Source organism: Eptatretus burgeri, chromosome 3 (genome assembly GCF_056783735.1).
Source record: "Eptatretus burgeri isolate ZD-2024b chromosome 3, Ebu_testis_v1, whole genome shotgun sequence".
NCBI lineage: Eukaryota > Metazoa > Chordata > Myxini > Myxiniformes > Myxinidae > Eptatretus > Eptatretus burgeri.
Window position 1 is genome coordinate 52,363,547 of NC_140963.1, and position 26,183 is coordinate 52,389,729.

At 46.0% G+C, this 26,183-nt stretch overlaps 1 protein-coding gene across 11 annotated transcripts in view; it reads right to left on the minus strand.

The window, feature by feature from the left end:
• LOC147029875 (inositol 1,4,5-triphosphate receptor associated 2-like) overlaps nucleotides 1-26,183 on the minus strand; it is a 261,910-nt gene that overhangs the window by 12,127 nt on the left and 223,600 nt on the right. For 10 of the 11 annotated variants that reach the window (XM_085873334.1, XM_085873330.1, XM_085873336.1 and 7 more), the window contains 3 exons: nucleotides 3,673-3,744; nucleotides 3,398-3,462; nucleotides 1,739-1,832 (listed from right to left, as the gene is read on the minus strand). In XM_085873334.1, the coding sequence (XP_085729460.1) occupies nucleotides 1,739-1,832; nucleotides 3,398-3,462; nucleotides 3,673-3,744 (231 nt within the window). The remainder of the gene's footprint in view (nucleotides 1-1,738; nucleotides 1,833-3,397; nucleotides 3,463-3,672; nucleotides 3,745-26,183) is intronic. The other variant, XM_085873335.1, reaches the window with a different exon arrangement.

Below are 26,183 nucleotides of genomic sequence, written 5' to 3' on the forward strand. Positions count from 1 at the left end.
GATCAAGAAAATGTAAAATTTGGAAGATCTCTGTTGTGGCCTCCATAACATTTATAAACGAGAAAAGGGTGGGGCAGGGCGAGGGAGTGCTTTCAAAACGATTAGTTACAAATGCCAAAGGCAGAAGAGACGAGCAATGTCAGTTGGCCCAGTCGCTGGACCATGTACATGGGAAGATGATGGTCACTTTACTGATATTTTTCAAAGACAAGTTAAATTTCAAATTCAAATCTTCATCAAATTGTGCAGTTTAGCACATTATTTTTGTTGAAATAAAAAACATTTTCAAATGTACAAAAAATGTAAACTGTAATCAAATGAATTTATTTCACTTTATCCATTTGTAAAAATGTAAACATGAGAAAGTAATAAATAAAACAAACAAATATGTAGCTCGCAACCATCCATAAAACACTACAGCACACTTTCTTACAGTCCCAATAATTTTGCTAACGGTGTGAGTGTGTGTGTGTGTGTGTGTGTGTGTGTGTGTGTGTGTGTGTGTGTGTGTGTGTGTGTGTGTGTGTGTGTGTGTGTGTGTAACTGTTGTGAGAGCTTGTTCTCAGGTGCAATATTAGATATTGTTACGTTTATGGGGTATGGGGCAGTCGTTGGAATTTTTAGGCCTTAGAATGGTTTGTGTTTCGTTTCTGGGACTTATGAACACATATTTGGGATAATTGTCTGACATATGGTCCATGTGATGGACAGGCCTTGTCCATTTTAGACTGGAAAGGTGAAGAATGTCCTGTCACGCATCTCCTGTTGAACTGAGAGGGGGCAGGTGCTCCAGACCTCCCACCAATGAGGGTTGCCCCCCACTCCAAACATGGCCATTTTTTGATTGGTTTGAGCAAGGCAGCACACCATTGGATCATGCTGCTTGGCTGTCACAGCACCCATTGGTTCGGATCGACGATGATTGGCCGAGTGCCAGTACATGCTGGTATGACAATCCATTGGCCAGCGTTTACTGGCACTGATGGAAACCTCTTGAGGGCTGAAGGGAGGAGGATGGGGTGTGAATCCTTAAAGAGGACAACTTGGCCAAACTCACTCTCTCTCTGGTCTCTGGCTATCTCTCTTGCCATCTCTGTCTCTGGCCACCCATTGAAAGTGGTGTGCTACGCTTGAAGATGCTGAAGAGTATTTCACCACCTCAAGCACATTGACAAACTGCCAGCCCCTAATTGTCTCATCCAGTTTTGTGTGTAGCGTTGCTGTGTGTGTGTGGGCTCATAGTTGGGGTTTGTTTCTTCATCGTTTGGCGTCTTGTGTTTATTGTGTTCATTTCTTCTGGGATTCAGTGCCGTATTTGTTGTAGTTAGACATGCGTGAGACTTAGGGCAAGCCTTCAAAATTTGGCTTAAAGACAGCTATCCGTGGGCTATTAATTCCAGGGAGTGTGACGTTACCACCTTTCATACGTTTCATTCAGAAATAAAAGTGTGTTAAAGCTTGCTGTACAACATCCCACAATGTCAATACAGCATTTTAAACTATCGTTTAAACTATTGGGAATCATCTTTGTGAGGTTTGAGGAAGCGGTTGGCAGAATGGAAGTGGGGAGATTGAGGAAGAAAGGACAAAATTATTCAATTAATACATTAGATTTCAGTGACTGCAGAAGATAATTTCAATTAAAGAAAAACATCATTACAAAACCACTGTGGGGAGCACAATAAGCAACTAAAAGAAACATCCACCATCCAATTATGCACAGGCTGACAAAGCTGACCTGTTCGAACTGCTGTGCCAGAGCGATCTCCAGGTGTATGTTCCCAGGTATCATAGATTGACAATGCTGCTCCTCATGCATCTTCTGATTCTGCCTGCAAACAGGTAGCAAAAGTCAAGAAGCAGGAGAACCTAATGTCTTAAACAAGAGAATAGTTGTGACAGACAAGCTTGTTTTTCTCAATTACAACCCTGATTCAAAAACAAATCAGCCCGGTTAATGTGCGTCATACTGCTTTAAGGATTTACACCAGTAAAACCGAAGTCACCTGATGCAGGTGGTATCATCCAGGATAAATTTCATGCTGGTATAAAAGTTGGCAATGCGAATGCAACAGCAGGTCAAAACAGGTTCAAGTCACAACTTAGGACCAAGTGTTAAATTGTGGAATTTTCACGTTTGAATGTCTACAAATGCCAATGAGAATTTGAGTTGGTGAACTTTCAATAAGACGAGCCTTGAACCAATCGCTTCGCTGACGGTAGTATTCAACTGCATAATGACAAAGTAGAAAAGGGAAATAACTCGAGCATAAAATTTGTGTTTATGATCAAATAAAATCAGTGCCATGATTTTATATGACAAGAAAAACCTGAAATTGTGTTCTATAGTTGAAACATTTATGCAGTTTTCATTCTTCTCTTCAACAGGTGTTATCTGGATCAGAATCACAAGATATTTGTTGTTTATTATTTTTTACAGCATGACAATGATTTTTCTCATGTTATCATGATTGAAGTTGTCATTGAGAAGTGTCAGCATCCCTATGTTCGTTGGTGTCAACAGTGTGCGCTTTGCATTTACTTTGTTTCCGGAGACGCCGAATAAACGTTCTGCATTTTTGTGTTACATGAACAACACACCACTTTAATACCGAATGTCAACACTGTGGTTACTTTATTGATATAATTATTCACGTTACGTTATTATTATTACGAGAAGCACCCGCTCCCTACGTGAGCCGTCAAGTGGGTCATGCTATTATATTTATGTCTATTTTACTCCAAGGGGTCCAAGGATTACACACCCAAAAAATGGTTGAGATCGGTTCAGCCGTTTTTGCGGTACCTGGGAACAGACAGACGGAGAGACGGTGAATTATAATAAGATTTTTATGACATTATTAAGAAACGTCAGCTAAATCGTTATGGCTTGTTCGCAGTTCTCAGAATTGGTTTTTGCAATAACACACTGCTTTTCATCGAGTCATGAATTATTCACCGCCGAAAAGGGTTTTCCCAGTGTTCATAAATGATGTCCCAGATAAAACAGCACCATAAATGGACGGACGGAGAAATCTGGCTACTTTAACATATAAAACAGAATATGACAGGAGAGGCTTTTAAAATAATTTGCTGAACTAAAGAATCGATTCTCGTTGGACAAGGTGAGATAGGGCACAGGAGGAATCTACTCTCGAAAATTGGAACCGCTATAGACGGGTAATCGACTACAGATAATTTGGAATTCGAACCATGGTTGTGACAGGGGGAAAAAAAATCGATTCTAACCAGGTGTTCGATTCTTCTGCCAAAACCTAATCAGAACCATATGTAATGCAGGGTTCAACATGAACATGGTCACTCAGATGACCACAGGCAATGGCCAGGTAGGAGGTGAGGGGCAGTAGAGAGAGCAGCAAATTCATCAACATCTTACGAAGCAAGCTCCTGCTGCGTTTGTGCCAGCAAAGTCTTCAGTTGGGTATTCTCTCCTCGCAGGCCCTATCAATAAAAAAGCAACAGTACTGAGTCCCTGCCTAGAATGCATGAAGCTTCAAATGAACAAGACAAAGAAATCCTGATAAGTACTCATTTTAACCAAAACAAAAAGGTGTTCAAAAATATTTTTTAACCAATATCATCACATTATATTTAAACAATTAGAGGTCGTCACGTATTATCACAAAAGCGTTGTTTAAAATGCTTTCTTACATCGGATATGGAGGTGTACTCCTGTACCTGCCCTAACAGTTGGTTCACCTGTTCTGAAAGCACCTGATGTTGCTGAAACACACATTTCGCAGAGATTCAAGCAGAACAAAGATATTGCAATTACATGAACGATGCAGAATACTTTGCCCGATTCATTCATTCTCCCTCTTTTGATTACTCCCATCTCTCACTCTTCCTTTTTCTTCCCCACACCCCTTAATCCCTAACCCTTTCTTTTTCAATCAATATTATTTCACACATTTATTCCACCGTACAATGCATGCGGCATGGTGTACAGCAACCTTTGAGAGCCACGTGTATGGCACGGTGTACGGTGGCCCTTGAGAGTCTCATGTGTGGCATGGTGTACAGCGCGCTTGCGAGTGACATGTGCAGTACAATATGTTGGCTCTTGAGAGTCCCGTGTGCAGTACACTGTACAGCAACCGTTGAGGGTCACATGTGAGGCATGACGTACGATGGCCTTTGAGAGTCGTGTGCAGCACCGTGTACAGCGGGGCATGAGAGCAACGTGTGCGGCACTGTATACAGCGGCGCTTGAGAGTCACGTGTGTGGTATGGTGTGCAGCAACCCTTGAGTCACGTTTGCGGCATGGTGTACAACGGCCCTTGAGAGTCGTGTGCAGTACAGTTCTGCTTGAGAGTCAGGTGCTTGACGCGGCCTGCATACAGCGGCGCTTGAGAATCATGTGTGCGGCACAGTGCAAAGTGGTGATTGTCGTTTCACTTGAAGAAGCTGTTGGATCCATGCGTCTGTGTTAATCTTAATTCTGTTTAGCTACTTTGCTGAACCAAAGTCCTGCAGTTGGGAGGACCAAGCATGGGAATCAAGGAGAGTATTTGCATGAGCATGCTGAGGGTCGAACTGAGTGATTTTTGTGAAAAGCATTTACTTGTAAGCTGAATCAGCATGACTTTAAGGTATTAAGCAGAGCGGGGAGAGCGGGATATAAGGAACGGGAGAGGATCAGGTGGAGGGAAGAAGACAATTGGGAGTGGGTTGGAGGTAGGGATGAGTCCCTCGAGGGTGGGGGAGAGAAGTCAATTCTGGAGGGAGATGGGTGGGCAGGGGTAAGAAAGTGGAGAAAGAGTGGTGTGAGTGTGTGTGCGCACACATGATTACCATAACAGGGTAGGGTAGTAAATCCAGCAGGTCAGCGCTGCCGATTGATGACCAGAGTGCCCGAAACTGATCAAGATGGTACTGGCTCTGTCAGGCGGGCAGCAGTTCAGAAGCCAGGTAGTTTAAAGAGGGATCAGCGGAGTGGAGAGGTTGCAGAGGAGGACGTTGGAAGTGTTGTGTGTGCAGGAGACCAGGTGGAAAGGAGACTGGGCAAGGAGGCTGGTAGGTGGACACAAACTGTTGCACATGGGTGGGGATGGAAGGAGTAATGGCATGGGAATAATAGTATCAAAAGAGATCAACAAGCAGATGGTCAGAGCGTAAAGATGGGAGGGATGGATAGTAATGGAATGGGTGCTGATTCAGAGGCAGATGGTGTGTGTTATGTCGGTATATGGGCCACAAACAGGAAGGACTGGGGGCGGAAAAGCAGGAATTCAGGGACGCACTGGAGAGAATGATGGGAATGGTTGAGCTGGAGGTGATGCTGTGCATTGCGGGAAATTTTAACACGCATATGGGAGTAGCGGATCCAGGTGAAGACGAATGTGTTGGTAAATTTGGTTGGGGGAAGAGGAACAGAGAAGGTGGAAAGCTGGTGGAGCTAGTGGTGAGGAATGGGATGGCCATAGCTGGTTGATTCCTTCAAAAGTTACAAGATTACCAATAGGAGTGGATAGCAGAGAACAGAACTGGATTTGGCAGTGGTAAGGAAGCGGCAGTTGTGGAGGGTTAAGGATTGTAAGGCCGTGGTGGGAGAGCATGTTACCAACACAGCACAAGTTTGCGGTGTTTGTGGTACAAATGAAGAAAAGGAGGGAGATTAAGAGCAGAAGTCGGAAGATTATTAGGTGGGGGAAGTGTTGGGGCAATGTCTTTGTAGAGTTCAAGGAGAGGATGAAGGGCAGGTATGAACAACTTAGCAAAGAAGCGGAAGGTTTGGAGGAGTGGAAGAAGTACGGAGAGGCATTTAGGGGAATTTCAGAAGTTTTGTACGGAAGGACGTTAAGAAAGGGTGCATCGTCGAAGGTTAGAAACCAGGTATAGTGGACGGAAGAAGAAGCAAAAGTAGTTGAAGAAAAGAAGGTGGTGTGAAAGAGAATAGAGGGAGGCAAACAGATGCAGGGTTGCTGCACCTGCACAGGCAAAATAAGAAAGCAGAATGGAGAGCTATGGATAAGGTGAGGAATTATTTGGAAGGTGTACAACAAGTTGGAAGAAGATCATCTATAAATTGGCTCATGATCATGATGGGGATAGTCAGGACATTAAGGGGGGAGAGGGTTGGTATTAAGTATGGTGATGGGAGGCCAGTGACAGAGAGGGGGGCAGTATTAAAGGTGAGGGAAGGATATTTCAAGCAGCTGTTGAACTGGAAAAGGCCTAAAACACTGTCCCGAGAGAGATGGCAATGCCGACGATGATATTGATGGGAGTGCCAGAAGTAGAAGTTAGGTTGGTGGAAGGGATGTACAAGGGAATGAAGGGAAGTTTTGGTTGGTCCTTGGATGTGTGAACATCAGTTTGAGGCAGGGAAACTCTCAGCCCACTCATATCTATCATGGTGATGGAGCTGGTAAGCAGGAAGGTAAAACATGAGGGGTATTCTGGTGGGGATGTCTCATGCAGACAATTTGGCTGTTGTGGTAGAGAATCGGTGGGAGATGCAGGAATTACTGGGGGAATGGAAGAAGGCATTTGGGAAGCATGAGCTGAAGATAAGTCTGGAGAAGACAGGTAATGTGGGTCAGGCAGCAGATAAAATAAATAAATCTCAGGTCAGAGGGGAAGGAGATGGGGGACAAGGAAATTGGTTTGAGGATCGGGGGGTGCGGGGGAGGGAGGGTGAACAGTGACCGCAAATGGTTAGTCGGAGACAAAGGTGTGGAGGAGGATTCAGGTGGGTACGAATACATGGAGGGTGGAGGGATTAATGTCAGACATAAAGAGATCAAGGAAATTGAAAGGGAAGGTTCTGATTTTGTGTGTAACGCTGGCCTAACTTTAAGGTCTGGAAATGGTGGCACTGACAGATACAACAGAGGCTCTGCAGGTTTAAGAGAACAACTGGGTCAGGAGGATTGCAGCAGTAAAAAGGGTGGATGGGAGGATGGATGAACTGAGGAAGGAGATTGGTGTGCAGACGAGTTTGACAGTGAGATTGGTGAAATTCTGGCTAAGATGGGCTGGACACTTTGTGCGGATGGGGTAAGAGAGATGGCAAAAGAGAGTGGATAGGTCAAGGGAGCAAGGTAGGAGGAAAAGAGGTAGATTGAGATGGGCGGATATGGGTGCATCATGTGAGGAGGGATATCAGTCAGATGGAGGTACATGGAGAGTGGAGAGAGTTGGCTGAAGACAGAGGGACGTGGAGGAGTATCGTGGTCAAGGCAGAAGCTTGGTGCCATTGGACCTCACCCCTTATAAATGAAGAGGCAGGAGGAGGAGGAGGTGGAAGAGAAGAAGAAGAAGAAGAAGAAGAAGAAGAAGAAGAAGAAGAAGAAGACGACGACGAAGAAGACGATTCCTCCTGTGGACACAATGTTGATGGCACCCTTAATAATAATCAACGCAAAGAGTTATATGCAACTACAGTTCTTCAATTCCCTGGCAATATTGAATGCCTGGCTATATGCCATCCTTCAGAGGATATCAAACTGGCTGTCCCTTGGTCATCAGTCCATGCATCATCGGTGTGGAAGTAAAAACTATATTCATGTACTCTCAATTATAATTGTTGCTGGTACTTTATTAATTTAATTTTTGTACTGTAGTCGAATTGGCTGTCAGTAATGTTTGCCTTTTCCCAAGAGGCTTTCGACCGACACATTGATAAAAGGAATATCTTACTGTGAAAAAGGTATTTCTTGCTGCAGAGAAACAGGGTGACTTGGTTGATAACACTGCAAACTTTTGCCATGATTGTGTCATTCTTTCCCTCCCACCCAAAGTGGACACGTATTGCAGTTTTGAGTACTTTTGCCTCGTGCTTCTCACCCTCCCATTCTTTGGAATGTCAAATTGTGAAAAGAAGAATTGCTTTGGGCTTTTGTTTCAGTGAAGTCCATTTGAATGTTTCAGTGAATCATTCCATGTTCTTCCTCCATATATACGAAATTTAAGATTCTCCATTTGTATGCTGATCCAACTTGTGGAAATTGAGTTATTTTCCACCACAATTTTGGTGCCCGAACAGGGACCACAAACCCTGGCAGGGCTGGGAACAGCATCGTGTGGCATAACAGCAAGCAAGTGGCCACAAACTAAGATGTTTGCTCTTAATTCAGATCAGATGCTGCATCTCTCAGCCAAACGGGTAACATGGTACTCCATTGATAGGAGAGGTATACAAAGGAGAACCTTTAGTGACAGGTCTCAGAAAATTAAGCAGTTAGAGACCGTTTAAGATTACAGGGTTCACCCTGGGCATTCGAGTGTTTTAAATAGAGGTCAGGGATCTCTAACGGAGAGTTGAAGTCTCTGCCGTGCTAAGAGAGAGTTGAAGTCCCTGCTCGCTAAAAGGTTCAAGTCCACAAGGGGGAGAACGAATAAGTGTTACAAATGTTTGTTGAGTTACCTCTTTGGATTTCTGTTTGTTCATTGTGCTCACTGGAAGTTTGCTTGCTGTAAAACTGTTGTATTGTCATTGTGTGGAGGTGTTACGGATTCGTAATTCCTATAGTTTTGTATTAAGGAGTTACCTCTTTAGTCGGATTTGTGAATCCTATGTGATTGGAAATGTTAGGATATAAGTTGGGTGTTCCAACCTGGAACTCTTGTATGTTTGTATTTACATCTGATTTGTATGCACACTGATTTGCATTGATCTGGATATAGTACTAAGTGAGTGTTGAAATGGAGAATGTGCAAGTCCAGTAGATTTCACTGGAATAAAACGTGCTCTTTTGTGTATTGTGAACTGTGAAGCTTATGGGAATGAATAAGTACGGAAAGTAGAGATTAGGATTGTTCATCACCGCACACTGTGAAGACTTTGGATGAGGCGAAGTGCACACGCCAATTCCAGAGGAAAAACGATGACGACAGACTCCTCATACGTCGTTGCATCTTTGGCGTGAACACAAATAACTGGGTACATATCAGCTTGTATTGAAAGACGGAGTCCTAGCATTGTGGTGCGGTCTCTTTGGAGTGCAGAGCGGATGCCATGGAGAGTGTTTTAAGACCAGATGGAGAGGTGGTGTGCGTGTGTGAATTCGATCTTGGTGAACATCTGAATTATAAGCGATTGTGAGCTCGATAAGCAACTGAAGATTACTGTACGATGTCATCCATAAATGTCTTGTTAGAAATTATATTGCAACAACTAAAGCATGAATCAATTGAATGCGAAACTTCAGGCAGAGCGTTAAAGCAGGGTGTGTTTGAACTTTTCTGTTAGTGGTTTAGTGGCTGGCTGATGACTGAGAGCAGAAGGATGTTTGTTGTGTCTGTTTTGATCCCTTACATCATGATCATTACTTAAAATGATCCCTCAGATATGCGCACATGTGTTTCGGTGCAGTTTTGAATATTCCCACAACTGGGTAGGCAATTTCCGTGTGTCTTGAGTCATGAATCACATTATGCCTTGAGAACAGCTAGATAATGCACGAATGGAATATTGTGTGTTCCGTGTGAGAATTCCCTCCCTCGTGCTGTGGTAAATTGGACCGTGAGAGTCAAATTGGATTAAAGCTCGAGCTTTCTCACTGTTTGATAACCTGGTATGCTATTTTGGCTTTCAACACTGTACGTTGCATACATAATAAATGGATGGCCTCCGAGTAGTACCATTTGAATCCCTATTATCGAAGAATAATAATATAATGCAACATGTTAAGTCAAGAGACCACTTTGGTTTGAGGCCACTTTGGCTTGGACACTTTGATAATGCAAAGGCCGCAGATTCTTTGCCTGCACGGGCCAACACCAAACTGGAATCTCTGTGCTTTGCCAGCAGGGAAGGACATAAATGTGTGTGCCATGCCTTGGATAGATGCTGAAGCAAGTGTCAAAGCTTTATTTAAGAGCCATAGAGATGCTGATAAATTGTGAAATGACAATTGTGAATGTAAAATATATTCTGAACGGGGGTCCATTTAGGAGACTCTCTATTGCCGGCATTATGAGACAAAATTAATTAAATAGCGCTTTCTTCAGGATTTTAAATTGATGAAAAGTGGGAATTTGCCTCCAATTGCTCAGCCCAGCAAGCTGAGGTCTTACAAGCAGCTGTTAGTACTGCAAGAAGACATTTATGGGTACTGAAACCCCCCATTCAATTCAAATACGGATCCAAAGGGGGGTTGGGGGGCTACTGTGTTGAAAAATTCATTGTATATATATATATTGTTGTGGTTGACGAAATTCGCAAACCACCATTCAGGTCCCTTAGGTGAGATATCTCGGTAAGTATATGTGTAGTTAGGCCCAAACCCGTTGTTTAGAGGGAATAAATGTCATTCATGCGGGCTGCGACCCTTCGAGATAGCCGTTTTTCTTTTACTATCTTTATTTTGGACCAGCCGCCATTACTACCACCACCAACCACGTCTCAACAGCCATCACACAACAACCACCAACCGCAACGCCGCTTCACAACAACAGCCACGACCTTTACCGTCACAACTCGCCCTCGCAACCATCGCATCACCGTCATTCCCACGCCGCTTGTGGGCACCGATACTGGACTCGTGCAGGGCGCGCACCGAGCAGCGGGTGCAGAGGCACAGCCTTTCCGAAGAAAACGGATCAAAAACGACTCACGCCCACTTCTGTTCCGTCCTATCGGCGAGCGTGGGGCGATTTGGCCCCGCCTCCAGGTGCGTTGGAGTAATATCGCGAAATGCAAATTCATGGATCAAAAAGCATTCACGCCCACTTTTCCTCGGTCCAATGGGGAGCCAGTTGGAGGTGAAGGGTCGGAGGTAAAGGGTCGAAGGTGAAGGAGCGAGGCCACGGGGCATATAAGGGGCTGCGTTCGTCAGTCAAGGCAGTTAAGAGTTCGGAGTCAGTGAAGAGTTGGGACGACTCAAGAGAGGAGTCGGAGAAGGCGGTTGGACGGAGCTGTGGAGAGGTGGCGGCGGCGAAGGCGGTCGAGGGGGTGCTCATGTCGGAGTCGGGGAGCTGCGGAGGGAGAGGCCGGCGGCGCGACCGAGGTCGTGGTGGAGACGCTCGTCACGGGACCCGAGACAGGGAGATATCCTCCTTCCCCCGAGCATCAACAACCCCCTCCTGTTTCCCCCCGCGCTGAGATAGTGCGAGAAGGGGGCCCCGTTCCCACCCCCTACCAGACACTGTCCGCGAGGCCCGCGGAGTCGGGGCGCCACCGCCATCTTGCGGCTCATCATCAGACGGGTAGGCCCGACGCGGTCTCGGCCCCAGGCTCGCCTACCCCCCTCATCCTTGAGGGTGGTCCTTTTCTTTTGCTTTGAGTGTATGTGTTGTCGGCGCCGTCTGTGAAGTAAAACTTATAAGTGTTGCCGTGTGCTCGGTAGTCGGTTAGATCTGCATTGTTGCATTTGCTTTTTGTGTATTATTGTGCTTCTTCTTCTTTTACATTTGCTTTTGGTGTAATTGTATATGTGTGCTTTCCGTTCATCGCGAAATAAATGTGCTTCATGTTGAACTGTTTTCCCGTTTCGCTTCGTCTTTTCCTCTATTGAATCTCCATCTTACTTCACGTAAAGGGTTGGTCGTGGGCTAAAACGCCCGATAATTAATCGAACCGTCCAGGTTGACGATAACACCGCTCGGTTATCCCGATAGTACGGAACGGGTCGCTTAAAGTGGCCCGTGTCCGAAGTCGACCTGCGGCGAGGTGCGGTCGCCCGGTCTACCCTCCGTGTGAGTACTTAGGTAGGTCGAATTTGGCGAGCAACCCTATCCCACGCGGGGGGCCGATTGGCACGATCGTGGTGAGGCCGAAAGGCCCACCCGTGACTAGTTCCCGGCGTTAGTCCGAGAGGGTCACGACGGGATTGTCCGTCCGGTGGGCGACGTGCCGCGATTCGAGTTACGTGGCCGTTCGCACGCCGGCGGGCGCGAATCCGCAACACTGGTGTCAGGTCGTGCGATATAAACTCATCGCCCTCCTCGTGGCACTGGTATCGGAGAACGGGAAAACGGGCTCTCCTGTCTCCAACTGAATTCACGGGAATCGGTCCAGGGGTGAGAGGAGCGACCCCCGATTCCCTCCAAATTACGAGCGATTCAAATTTACCCTTTACGAGAAATAAGATGGCGTCTCAAGGCGAGCGGGAGCCGGGGGTATTAGGTATGTGTCGTCATGTAGGATCCATGGCCCAGGTCGGTTCTTTTTATAATTATAACCCCACCACTAACTGTGGTCAGTGGGAGCGGCTTGAGCACGAACTTTGCCGGCAAACGGAGTCGCACAATGGCAGCACAGAGCGGGCTGATATTAATGGCACAGCACGAGGCGTGAGCTCCCAGTCACCGGTTCAAGGCACGTGGTCACGGCATGTGCCATGGCAGGCGTGGCAGGATGACTATGCGAGCATTGGCAGGCTTCAGGCACAATTGGGGGACGTCTTGGAAAAGGTGAAGCGTTATGAAGAATATATCGAGGAGGTGCAACGTGGAGTGGACGAGTCACAACGGCACGCAGACGCGCTTCAGAAAAATTACGTGTACGGGGAGACACAGCGATTGGACGATTTACTGGAACGAATTCGGTGGCAAAAACATGACTTGGCCAATAGAGTCGACAAATTACGTGGGAAAAAGAATTTGGTAGTGTTTTATACCCGTCAGTTGGAATATGCAAAGAGCAAACTGAACAAAAGAATAGAGGAACAGCAGATTGGTATCTCCCAGGAAAGGAAACAATGGGAGGAAGAATGGAAAACCGAGCTTGAAAAGAAACAAAAGGAGCACGACTTGGAAGTAAAACAATTAATGGAAAAATTATTGGAGGAAGCAAGGTGGTTCAAAGAACTAGAGGGGAGAGTGAGGGAAATACAGTTGGAAGAGAAAAAATGTGAACACGATGGGGAGTTGGAACAATTGAAAGAAGAGATAAGAACAGGCAATCAGGAAAGAGAAAGCCTAGAATGGAAGATAAAAAGAGGAGAGAGACAGCTCGAGGAAAGGGCGGAGGAATTGCTGGAAAAGTCAGAACAGTTCGAAGAACTGCAGGGAGAATTGAGGGAGGAAGGAGAAAGGAAAACAAAGCTCGAAAAGGAAAAACGCGAACAAGATGGAGAATTGGAACTACTGAAGCGAGAGGTAAGGGCAAGCCAGTTTAAAAGAGAAATCCTGGAAGGGGAGATTAGAATGGGAAAGGAATGGCAGAAAAAACTCAATGAATACAGTAAAAAAAGGGACGAATTGAGGAGGGAAGCGGTGGAAAGAAGAGATGAAATGAGTGAAGAAGCACGCAAATTGAGAAAGGAATTGGAAAAGAAAGCTTCTGATTTACAGAAACACCAAAACAAAGAGAGGGAATTACAAAACGAGTTGAGGATGGTGAGAGAAGAAAGAACGACAGCAGAGAATGAAACGTTAAGGAACCACACTGAGCAGATTGAACAATTAGAAGCCAAAGCAAAGTCGGAGTGTGCGGAGATGAGAAAGGAATTGGAAAAGAAAGCTTCTGAGTTACAGAAACACCAAAACAAAGAGAGGGAATTACAAAACGAGTTGAGGATGGTGAGAGAAGAAAGAACGACAACGGAAAATGAAACGTTAAGAAACTACACTGTACAGATCGAACAGCTGGAAGCGAAGGTCAGATTAAAGAATGAGATGCAAGAAAGAGTAATGATGGAAGAACGAATCAGACAGGAAAAGGAAGTCAGCCAACTGAAAGAAATAACGAGATTGCAGAATGAGGAACAAGAAAGAGTACTGAAAGAACAAGGATTGAGACAGGAGAAGGAAATCAGCTAACTGAAGGAAACCACGAGATTGCAGAATGAGATGCAAAAAAGAGTAATGATGGAAGAACGAATCAGACAGGAGAAGGAAGTCAGCCAACTGAAAGAAATAACGAGATTGCAGAATGAGGAACAAGAAAGAGTACTGAAAGAACAAGGATTGAGACAGGAGAAGGAAATCAGCCAACTGAAGGAAACCACGAGATTGCAGAATGAGATGCAAAAAAGAGTAATGATGGAAGAACGAATCAGACAGGAGAAGGAAGTCAGCCAACTGAAAGAAATAACGAGATTACAGAATGAGGAACAAGAAAGAGTACTGAAAGAACAAGGAATGAGACAGAAGGAAATCGGCCAACTGAAGGAAACTACGAGATTGCAGAATGAGATGCAAAAAAGAGTAATGAAGGAAGAACAAATAAGACAGGAGAAGGAAGTTAGCCAACTGAAAGAAATAACGAGATTGCAGAATGAGGAACAAGGAAGACAGTGGAATAGGAAATACAAAGAACAAGGAATGAGACAGGAGAAAGAAATCCGTCAATTGAAGGAAACGATAAGATTGCAGAACGAGGAACAAGAGAGACAGTGGAATAAAAAACTGAAAGAGTATGAATTTGAAACTGAACGACAAAAGGAAAAAAATAGGGTGGAATATGAGAAGTTGAAGGAGCAAGGAATGAAGCAGGAAGGAGAAATCAGGAGATTGAAGGACACAAGATTGGAGAGGGAAGAACGAGAGGAACAATGGAATAGAAAACAAAAAGAACATGAATCTGAGGCTGACCAATTGAAAGAAAAGCTGAGGCTGGAGTACGAGGAGATAGACAAAGAACACCGAATGAAACACAAAATGGAAATGAACCAAATGAAGAAAACCATGAAACTGGAGAAGGAAGGACAGGAGAGGAAATGAGGAAGAGTAATTAGACAGCAGCAAATGAAACACAAAATGGAGATGAACCAAATTAAGAAAACCATGAAACTGGATAAGGAAAGACAGGAGAGGAAACGCGGAAGAATAATGAGACAGCAGCGAATGAAACACAAAAAGGAGATTAACCAAATGAAGAAAACCATGAAACTGGATAAGGAAACACAGGAGAGGAAACAAGGAAGAGTAATGAGACAGCAGCGAATGAAACACAAAAAGGAGATTAACCAAATGAAACTGGAGAAGGAAGGACAGGAGAGGAAATGAGGAAGAGTCGTGAGAGAACAGCGAATGAAACACAGGAAGGAAATGAGCCAATTGAAAGAAACAATGAGATTGGAAAACAAAGAGCAGGAGGAACAGTGGGAGAGAAAACAACAACTATATGAGTGTGAAATTGAACAACTAAAATGGAGAGCGAGATTGGAGTCAACGGAGATTGAGGAGCTCCGGAGGGAGAACGAACAGCTAATGGGGCTCAGAGAGAAAGAACGACTCAGATGGGAAGGAAAAAGGAACCAGGAAGAGACAGAAATAAGGAACAAGGAGAGAAAAGGTATAGAGACACGGGAGACAAGAGACGAGGTGAAAGTAATTGGGAGGGAGAGAAAAGAACAATTAATACGGAAAGCAAGGATGAGGTACGCGGAGATCGTGAAAGAGCAAGGAGTGAAAAACAGGGAAGGACGGGAGCGACTGAAGGAGAAAGCAAGGTTGACCTCCATAAAGATAAGGGAAAGACGCCAGAAAGAAGCAGAGACCAATAGACACGAGGAGACGACAGAAAGAATAAAATGTATAGAGACACGGGAGATAGAGGGTGAATTGGACAAGGTTAGTGACGCACACACACACACGGAGGTAGTGGAGGATAATGGGGGTGAGCTCGCGGACTGGGTAGAGACCCGGTGCGAGCAGTTGGATGGCCTCCTCCAGGAACGAGGGGAGGGAGTATGCCCCCTTGAGGCGAGTCACGACCAGGTGAGTTCGGTCGTGCTTTGCGAGGTCGAGGGGAGGAGTGCTGTGGACAGGTGCACGGAGAGCTTGGGGGGTATAGAGGCCCCGGAGACCCTTGTGGGGACACATATCCCCAGTGTGGTTGTCCCTGTGTGTGTGGTGCAAGGTGTGAGTGCGTCCCCGTGTGTGGAAGCGACCCCGTGTGTGAGTGGTGTGGTGGCGATTGTGCCGGAGTACGTGCTTCCCAGCACGCCGTGTGTAAAAGGGGCACCGTGGATGAGTGCCCCCGCGTGTGTGAGTGAGGCACGGTGTATGAGTGAGGCACCGCGGGCGAGTGCCCCCGCGTGTGTGAGTGGTATGGTTTGTGTGAGGGAAATGGCACGAGTGAGTGGAAGGCCGCGAGTGAGTGGAGCCACGTGTGCGAGGGAGATGGCATGCGTGAGTGAACGGCCGAGTGCAAGGGAGACCGTGTGTGTGAGAGAGCGGTATGTAAGGGAGATGTCGGTGGGCATGTGTGAACATGCAGCCGCGTCTCCCGGTGTGAGTTTAATGGTGAGGTGTGTTAGTGTCGTAACACGCGGGAGTGCGTGTGTGGAATGGAGACGGAGACTGCGACAGAGGAAAGAAAGCCGAGTAGCGGCTGTAGTTGTTTCGGGGACCGTGCCGGGTTCACTCAGCAGTGAGCACGAGGTCCGTGCTGTGCAACGCACGAGACCCCCACGTGCTCGCTTGCGAGAGTGAAGTCCCGGTCCGGAAACGCACGCGGTGGATTTGCCGATCCCGCGGACGGACAAAGTTTAGGCAGGATTATGGATTTGGACCGGACGGGTTCTCCACGCGATCGTGTGTGTTAAGCCCCAACGGGCAAAGCACATGTGTTCGCGTGGGGAACCCCTCGAGACGTGGGGCTTGTGTTTTTTTTTATGCGCACGGTGACGTCATGGCTGCACGTGGGGTTGGAATCTGGCAGGAGGTGTATCCCTGCCGGATGGTACCGTCCAAGGAGGGACGAGGTACACGTGCAGCTGCATGACGTCACGGGCAGGTGCAAAGTGCACAAGCTGTGAGTTGCCGCGCTGGTGCTGCGCATGTGAAAAAAAAAAAAAAGCAAGCCTCACTTTCGGGTGCACAGGATTCCTGGGCAAGGGGTGGAAGACCCCCTTGACCAGGGCACAGGATGGAAACTAGTTAGGGGGAAGGGTTAGCTTAGTTAGACCGACTTCATGGGGCAGGGGTAAGTCCTCATGGAGTCCGTGGAATGGATTAGTTAGAGGGATTGTAGTCAGATTTAGGTTGGGAAATGATTTTAGAGATTTGGAGACAGTGACAGCCTTTGGATGTGTAGAGTTGACGTAGTTTAGCTACGTAGTGTTAAAAGGAACGTGCTACTAGTTTAAGGGACGACGTGGGAGCACGAGTTAGTTAGGGGATGTAGTTAGGAGGATGGCAGAGTTCAGCGGTGTGTGTGTTGAAGAGTTGGTGAGTTGTGAGGTGAGTACTTGTTGAGTGAGTGAGGCCAGCGGGTCTGTGTGAGTGGAGCGAATGGGGAATGCATGGTGCGATGAGTGATTGGGGGGAGGAGTGACTCCCGCCCAAGGGACCCCGGGGTCAGTGTAGAGTGAGTTAGCTGGGTTAGTCAAATTAACAAAAATGGAGGTCGTTTTGTTGTTGGTGGGAGTGTAGGCTCGAAACCCGTTTGGAGGGGTGCAGGAGCCCTGTTGACGGGCTGGGAGCGTGGCTGCGAAAGGTGAGTATCGCTGAGTGGGTACCCCGGGCACCAGGCTAGTCGGCCGTGGTAGGCCAAGGGCCCATGGGGGGCCGGGATAGCGTAGTGGGCACGGGTGCGCCTGCTTGGTGCGGGGGCCCGGGGCGCCATTAGCCGCGTGGGCAGTGTTGTGGGCACGGGTGACCCTCGGAAAGGGGCCTGGGAAGCCAGCCTGCCACGTGTGCGTTTCAGGGGAGGTGCCATGGGGGGCACTCCCCGGTGTTAGGGAGCTGGTAGGCTCGGAGGCAGTGTCGTGCCCGGGGGTGCCATAGCGGGAGATTCGGCAGAGGGTCGTGCCTGCCAAAGGGAGCCACGTGTCCCAGCCATGAGACCGTGTGAGGGCACGGAGAGAAAATTGGGGGGCGAGGCCCGAAATTGTGAGGACACCAACACAGGCGACGGGAATCTGGGTTGTTAGAACCAATAGTTTAAGCGAGAGGCGCTTGTTGGAAGCCCCGGGGTAGTTTAACAGGTTAATGGTTAGGGTAGATTAGGAAGTGTACCCCTCCGCACCATCCATCCCCTCGCTCTCGTTGTGGGCCGCTGGACCCACTTTAGTTATAGATCGCTGAAGTCTGGGGAGGCCATCCTGAGGCTTAGATTGGGCCTCAACACAGGACGCTAGCTCTCCCTTATTCCCCTCCGGGAAGGGAACGTAGGGGTTGGGAGTAGGCTCGGTGACAGGATAGGTTAGCCGAACAAGGACGATAAAGGGGGTTAGGGGACGATTTATAGTGGGGAAGTAAAAAAAAAAAATATGTTGGGGCTAAATTGGGGTTTGACAAATTAAGGGAGTGGGTATAGACAGTGACAGGCAAAGGCGATAGGTTGGGAGGGAGACCGTAGGGTAGGTCCGAGCCCGCCTTCCGAGTGGCCAGCACCACCGCACTCCCTCCACCAACCTCCACTGAACGGCAAAGGCTGGCCAGCTTCATCTGCTGGCTGCGTTGCTGCAAGGCAAAGGCCGGCCCACTTCATAGGCAGCTGTTGTTTTGCTGCAAGGCCTGTGCCGGCTGGATCGTCTGCAGCTGCTGTGCTGCAAGGCCTGTGCCGGTCGGATTGTCTGCAGCTGCTGTGCTGCAAGGCCTGTGCCGGTCGGATTGTCTGCAGCTGCTGTGCTTCAAGGCCTGTGCCGGCCAGTTCATCTGCCGGCTGGGTTTGCCTGCAGCGGCCTTCTTCTGCTGCTGCCTTTGCCATGCCATGCCCACTGCCCACGTTCACCAGCCCCGTTCAATTTTGCTTTGCCCCCCCCCCTGTTCATTTCCATGCGCGCCGGGATCATCGTAAAAGCAACAGTTTGCAAGCTGCAAGAACTGCCCTGTTGGCAGCTACAACACGGGCCTGCAGTGGCGGCCCGTGCACCGTGTTTGCGTTCATTTCAAACCATTCATCCATCCATTCGTTGTGTTCATTGCGTGTGCCACTTGAGCTGGCACGGAGACTACGTTTGTGCAGCCCATGCACCGTTGTGGTTCACTGCGTTCAGTTCAAAAGGGAAGGCCTTGGACTGCGTGTGAGCAGCCGGCCACGTTCCCTGTCACCTGCATTGTTTGAGTCAGAGACTGCATGCGAGCAGCCTGGCTCCCTGCTAACTGCTTTCTTTTTGCAGAGTTCAGTGATCCTGGGCCATGGTTTAGTGTAAAATTTGTAAGTTAAGGTTAAGATGAACTGTAAATATGAGTGCGCCCCCCCCATGTTTGTCTTAGCGCCGGCAATTTTATTTAAGTCGTCCGTGTGAGTGAGTTTGTTTAGGTAGTTACTCAGCCCTCAGGTTATTTATTTTGGGGACACGAATACCATGAATGTCGCACTCAGGGATCCGTAGGTAAAATGTACTAGGGGTAAACTACACATGATGGCACACGAAAATTTGACGACTCGGGACGAGTCTGTAAAAAGGGGAGGGGGCAGTGTTGTGGTTGACGAAATTCGCAAACCACCATTCAGGTCCCTTAGGTGAGATATCTCGGTAAGTATATGTGTAGTTAGGCCCAAACCCGTTGTTTAGAGGGAATAAATGTCATTCATGCGGGCTGCGACCCTTCTAGATAGCCGTTTTTCTTTTACTATCTTTATTTTGGACCAGCCGCCATTACTACCACCACAAACCACGTCTCAACAGCCATCACACAACAACCACCAACCGCAACGCTGCTTCATAACAACAGCCACGACCTTTACCGTCACAACTCGCCCTCGCAACCATCGCATCACCGTCATTCCCACGCCGCTTGTGGGCACCGATACTGGACTCGTGCAGGGCGCGCACCGAGCAGCGGGTGCAGAGGGACAGCCTTTCCGAAGAAAACGGATCAAAAACGACTCACGCCCACTTCTGTTCCGTCCTATCGGCGAGCGTGGGGCGATTTGGCCCCGCCTCCAGGTGCGTTGGAGTAATATCGCTATATGCAAATTTATGGATCAAAAAGCATTCACGCCCACTTTTCCTCGGTCCAATGGGGAGCCAGTTGGAGGTGAAGGGTCGGAGGTAAAGGGTCGAAGGTGAAGGAGTGAGGCCACGGGGCATATAAGGGGCTGCGTTCGTCAGTCAAGGCAGTTAAGAGTTCGGAGTCAGTGAAGAGTTGGGACGAGTCAAGAGAGGAGTCGGAGAAGGCGGTTGGACGGAGCTGTGGAGAGGTGGCGGCGGCGAAGGCGGTCGAGGGGGTGCTCATGTCGGAGTCGGGGAGCTGCGGAGGGAGAGGCCGGCGGCGCGACCGAGGTCGTGGTGGAGACGCTCGTCGCGGGACCCGAGACAGGGAGATATCCTCCTTCCCCCGAGCATCAACAACCCCCTCCTGTTTCCCCCCGCGCTGAGATAGTGCGAGAAGGGGGCCCCGTTCCCACCCCCTACCAGACACTGTCCGCGAGGCCCGCGGAGTCGGGGCGCCACCGCCATCTTGCGGCTCATCATCAGACGGGTAGGCCCGACGCGGTCTCGGCCCCAGGCCCGCCTACCCCCCTCATCCTTGAGGGTGGTCCTTTTCTTTTGCTTTGAGTGTATGTGTTGTCGGCGCCGTCTGTGAAGTAAAACTGTATAAGTGTTGCCGTGTGCTTGGTCGTCGGTTAGATCTGCATTGTTGCATTTGCTTTTTGTGTATTATTGTGCTTCTTCTTCTTTTACATTTGCTTTTGGTGTAATTGTATATGTGTGCTTTCCGTTCATCGCGAAATAAATGTGCTTCATGTTGAACTGTTTTCCCGTTTCGCTTCGTCTTTTCCTCTATTGAATCTCCATCTTACTTCACGTAAAGGGTTGGTCGTGGGCTAAAACGCCCGATAATTAATCGAACCGTCCAGGTTGACGATAACACCGCTCGGTTATCCCGATAGTACGGAACGGGTCGCTTGAAGTGGCCCGTGTCCGAAGTCGACCTGCGGCGAGGTGCGGTCGCCCGGTCTACCCTCCGTGTGGGTACTTAGGAAGGTCGAATTTGGCGAGCAACCCTATCCCACGCGGGGGGCCGATTGGCACGATCGTGGTGAGGCCGAAAGGCCCACCCGTGACTAGTTCCCGGCGTTAGTCCGAGAGGGTCACGACGGGATTGTCCGTCCGGTGGGCGACGTGCCGCGATTCGAGTTACGTGGCCGTTCGCACGCCGGCGGGCGCGAATCCGCAACAATATTAATGAAATAATGTTACCTCTTATAATGATTGATCTGTGAACCAAGTACATCAGGTGGTGAAGAAAATTGGGTTAAAATACAGGTCAAAGACATGTAACAAGTTACACACTTAGCAAAATAAAAAAGCCTTTTGATCTGCAAGTTTGTCTGCCAAGGTCAGCTGCCGGCATGAATAGCAGAAAGCAAAACATCTCTGGTGGCTTTGTATGGGCCTCTATTCGTGAGGTTAATTCATGAATCAGATTTAATTGGACTAACGTAACGGTCATCTGGAGTAGCTAACCAGGGGAAGATCAGGGGACCAGTTGGGTGCTAACAGCAGGTGTCATCTTCTATCTATAATTCCAGCAATGTGTGTGTGTGTGTGTGTGTGTGTGTGTGTGTGTGTGTGTCTGCGACCACTGTTTCTCGACAACCACTGGTCCGATCTAATTGAAACTTGCCAGATATATTGCTGGGGACCTGAGTATGTGCCTTTTCAAGGTTTGATATTAATCGGACAAGTGCTTCCCAAGTTATGGCCATTTATTAACCAAACCAATGACAGGACACGTTGCTTGGCGTTTTGCACCCACAGTATCCATCTTCGATCTATAATTCCAGCAATCTGTTTGTTTGCCTTTTCAAGGTTTGAAATTAATCGGATAAGTGGTTCCCAAGTTATGGCCAAGTTAGAGCGCATTTCCCATTACGGGTTACAACGTACGGACTTCCGGATAGTGATGACTTACTGTATTCTAATAATTTCTCTATTTCTTATGCGCATTTATAGATAAACACAATGCCCCAATCCAGTCGTCGTTTATGAGAGCGAAGGAACGGCCTGTGTAGTTGTTTGAAAGTTTTTTTTTCCTTTTTTTTGCATGTACGGCCACGCACGTACGGCCACGCATGTACGGCCTGTGTGGTTGTTGTTTCTGGCACGCGGTTTGAAAGTTGTTTTTTTTTGCACGTACGGCCACGCACGTACGGGCACGCACTAGTGACTCAAATGCTCACAGCAGGTTCAAATCCTGCCATGCTTCCCCCACCACAAGGATAAACATTATTTCGGGAAGAGATGGTGGAGGTTACAAAAGAGATAGCTACATGCATGGACAGGGAGTATTTTGAGCTGCAATTTGGAGTGGCTTTCATCTGGTGACTCAACTTTGACAAATGACTTGACAATTTTTGCACACCTGTTTAAAAACAGAGGTTTAAACTGTATTTATTTGTTTTGATAAAGGAATGGATTTGTATTTAAAAAGTCAGAGCAAATGATGAGATGGCTGGAGTATGTGTGATGGGATTGTAGATACATTTTTATCATGATGGGTTTGGGGGTGATAAAATATATAAATTGATGATGATTAAAACTTGATATTAAAATAAAATATTAAACCTGAAATAGAAATATACTCAAATATGATGTCACCATCCTGATTCTTTTAAGTATGTAATCCATTTTGGAATTAATATAATTATATTTCTCCTTTGTATGGAAAGATCACCTGTATATTAAAAGTGTCAACAGGTTGAACTTTGCCAGTAAGTTGAGTATAAAGAAGAATTGCCTGTCATTTTAAAGCTATCTTAAGAATTTTTATAAAAGACACAAACAACTTGGAATGTGGATTTAAGAAAATGTCCAGATGAGTCCACGAAGCTCGAGTCGCTTCAAAATAATATATCTTCCCAGTTTTGGGAGAAGTAGACCGACCTTTTAACCTACAAACGATGGAAACTTGTTTTAATGCCCATTAGAATTGGTGTTTGACGTCATTCTAGCATTCTGTGTGATTAATGTCCAGATTTGAATATGTGTTCCAACCATTTAAGCAGGAGCTGTCTAAGAAGACTGAAGATAAGTTTCACCTGGAAAATGTCAAGATCAGGCGAACTGGCGCTAGTGCCAGAAAATGATAAAAACTGTGTCTTATTGAAAACTATATAAAGACGAAGAGTCTCCACTTGTATTTGAGATTTCTGGAACGCGTTCGTCTGCTCAGAACCTCCTATGTGCGCATATTAAATGTGTCTTGTATGTGAATAAATGTTCTAAATTGTACAGAAGTTGTGTAACTGTATCTACAGGATATTGCAGCATTTTGCTGTATAAGCGAGAGAGAAGTGGATAAAAGAAATGGGCAATGTCAGAGATTAAAAACGTTGATGGAATTCCGAATAGTGATGAGAAAGGTTGGTAACAGATTATTTTTCGAAGATTTTACAGCTCCATTGACCATGAAAAGAAATGGACGCTCATCAGATCGATGAAACAATATTAGCATTTGGTATAAATAAACTGTTTGGAGAAATTTTGTATCTCTTAATCATGTTGTTAAGTTTTGTTTCCAAATGTTTCCAAATGGACGCTCTGCAGCCAAAGTGTTGTCCGCAGATCGGCAACTCACACTGCTGAAAATGTCAAGGCCGAGCGGCGTGGAACTCTTACTATGAGGGAGTCCGCAGAGCTGAGACCCGAGAAAGACTTCCAAAAGAATCGCCCTGTGACTACAATGATAGCCATGCTACTTTTTTAAAACTTTAATTACTCCTGTGAATTAATGTAAAAATGTACAACCTAGCTTTGAATTACCAGTGAGCTTTTACCTGTACGGTAGTGATGGGGATAGTTTTATGGTCAATAGGACCAACAAGTATACTCATGATAATGTTTGCATGCACTGGGTTTGTTGTCACATGCATAAACATGGGGAATAGTTAGTAACTAATGGAAGTTGTCTACAGTAACTTCGTTGATTACTTTCAGACTCAGCTCATAAAAGGGAAAAATAACTCATTGAGAACACTGGAGGCACAAGATTTTTGTGTTCATTGTGTCTTTTTCTCCATGACAATTCATAATGTTATTTGAACAATCATGTTTCTTTTGGTTATAATTAATATCAAGTTTTGTTTTGGAATTACAAATTGAGAAACCTTTATCATATACGTCTCTTCGTGTCCACACTTTTGGAACAGCAGTACAATTTAAAACCAGTAACTTGGGACACATGTAAATGATCAATTATATCACAGTAAGGTACACCATTGGTTATTGATAAATTGTATCGATTGATTGATATATTATCAACCACTGTCGCTATGGACATCGTTGATCGATTAAGGGTAGATAAAAGTTACTGAGAATTGAATCGAGATAATATATTAAGTTGAGGCATTTCCATAATATTGAAGGAGGGTCTATGTTATTAAATTGATGGACAGATTGGTCAATATTATATATGAGGAATCATAACTTAACTGTAAGGGAAAATCAATATATCAGGGAAATCAGAATGGTATATATAATAACCATAATGCAGAATGGCTGGAAGAATGGCTAGACCAACAGCAATTATGAAATCAATTCACAGAATTAGGAATTGTTCCATGTATTGTAATTGTATTGCTCTCACTGATTCGTGGCTCGTACTGGCCTGACTGTAATTTAAGAAAAATGCCTCCATATTTTGTGGAAAGAGAAATAAAAATGGATAAACAAGAATCATGCCAAGTACAGAAGGCATTCACATGTGAAATGAATGTTAAATCGGTCAGAGTGTAAGAATTATATGATTGAAAATAGTGCAATGATGCCACAAGCCAATTAAAATACTGTATGACATGTTTTATTTGTTTTCTGATTAATTGGACAGGTGCATGATTTTTGATTCAGTGGTACTTCTTGTATGTTTACTTAAGTAAGTTGAGGTATTTCTAACACTGACTTGACCATCTTTCATCTGTACAGAAGTGCTAAGTTAGCTGGAAATAAATAAATAAATAATTGCAGTTGCTCTGGAACTGCTTGTGAATGAAAATTGAAGAAGGAGCTAACTTTCATCATTATTGTATAGATGATGGAATATTTTTCTTGACTAGAAGGGATTTTTTGGAGGATCGTGAAAAGAATTGTTGACAATTGAGATTTCTAAATATTTTAGCATGTCGTTTAGGTGTCCAAAAAAAGGGAAAGGAAAGGGTAAAATTTTGATAGAACATGCAATGTCCGTTACATGCTTAACCTTGATTTTGTTTGTTTTAAAGTGTTGAGAGGAATTGAACTATGCAGTGTACGATTTTGTCTCATAAATCTTTGGAACAACTTCCACCAAAAGATTGGATGATGGGGAGAACCCAGATTTGGGTGATTGGGCATTCAACACGTGATCATGACAATACCCCCTTCCTGAGGAGATAAGATGAGCATGTTAAAGAAAGAAAGAGAGAGAAAAAAAGAAAAAAAACCCCACTGAAAAGGTTGGACAAGTCAAACCACAGCAAGGCAAAGACTTAACATCATCGTTGTATGGTGCCTGCCTCCAACGTGCAAAGCTCGCTTGGTGAATCAAATCTGATTGCACGAACTGCTGCGACGAGGCCCCAAACTCTGCTGGGGCTGGATCTCTGGGTCACGTCTTGAGTCCTTTTCGTCTCCTTCAACCCAGTGTCATCTGCAACCCAATGTCGGGCCCAAGTTCGTACCTGCCAAGATCTACCTTCTCTGCAGTTCAAGGAGAGCCAAGACTGTGTTTCCCGTTGGGTGCTGCTCTATCTTCACCCTGACCCGTTTATGTTCTGGCCTCGGGTAGCATGTCTTTTCGATTCGTGACAACTGCTGAGGAACAGGCCAATAATAAAATGGAAACACACTCACTAACCTGGCTGGGACACTATTGAAATGGTTGTCGTCCAGCATTATTATCTGAGTACTCGCTGCCATTATTGATTGAACTTGTGTTCGGAATATCTTTCCTCCTCTAGGAACAGGGTATGGTGATCATGTGTAATATAATTATTTAAATTTTTCCTGATATGAAAAAAGAGGGGATGTGGAAGAAAAATAATTATATTCATGTACTCTCAATTATATAATTGTTGCTGGTACTTTATAAATTTAATTTTTGTACTATAGTCGAATTGGCTGTCAGTAATGTTTCCCTTTTCCCAAGAGTCTTTTGACCTACATATTGATAAAAGGAATATCTTACTATGAAAAAGGTCTTGCTCACTGCATAGAAACAGGGTGACCTGGTTGATAACACTGCAAACTTTTGCCATGATTGTGTCAATCTCTCCCTCCCACCCAAAGTGGACACGAATTGCAGTTTTGAGTTCGTTTGCCTAGTACTTCAAACCGTCACATTCTTTGGAATGTCAAATTGCGTATAAGAAGAATTGCTTCGGGCTTTTGTT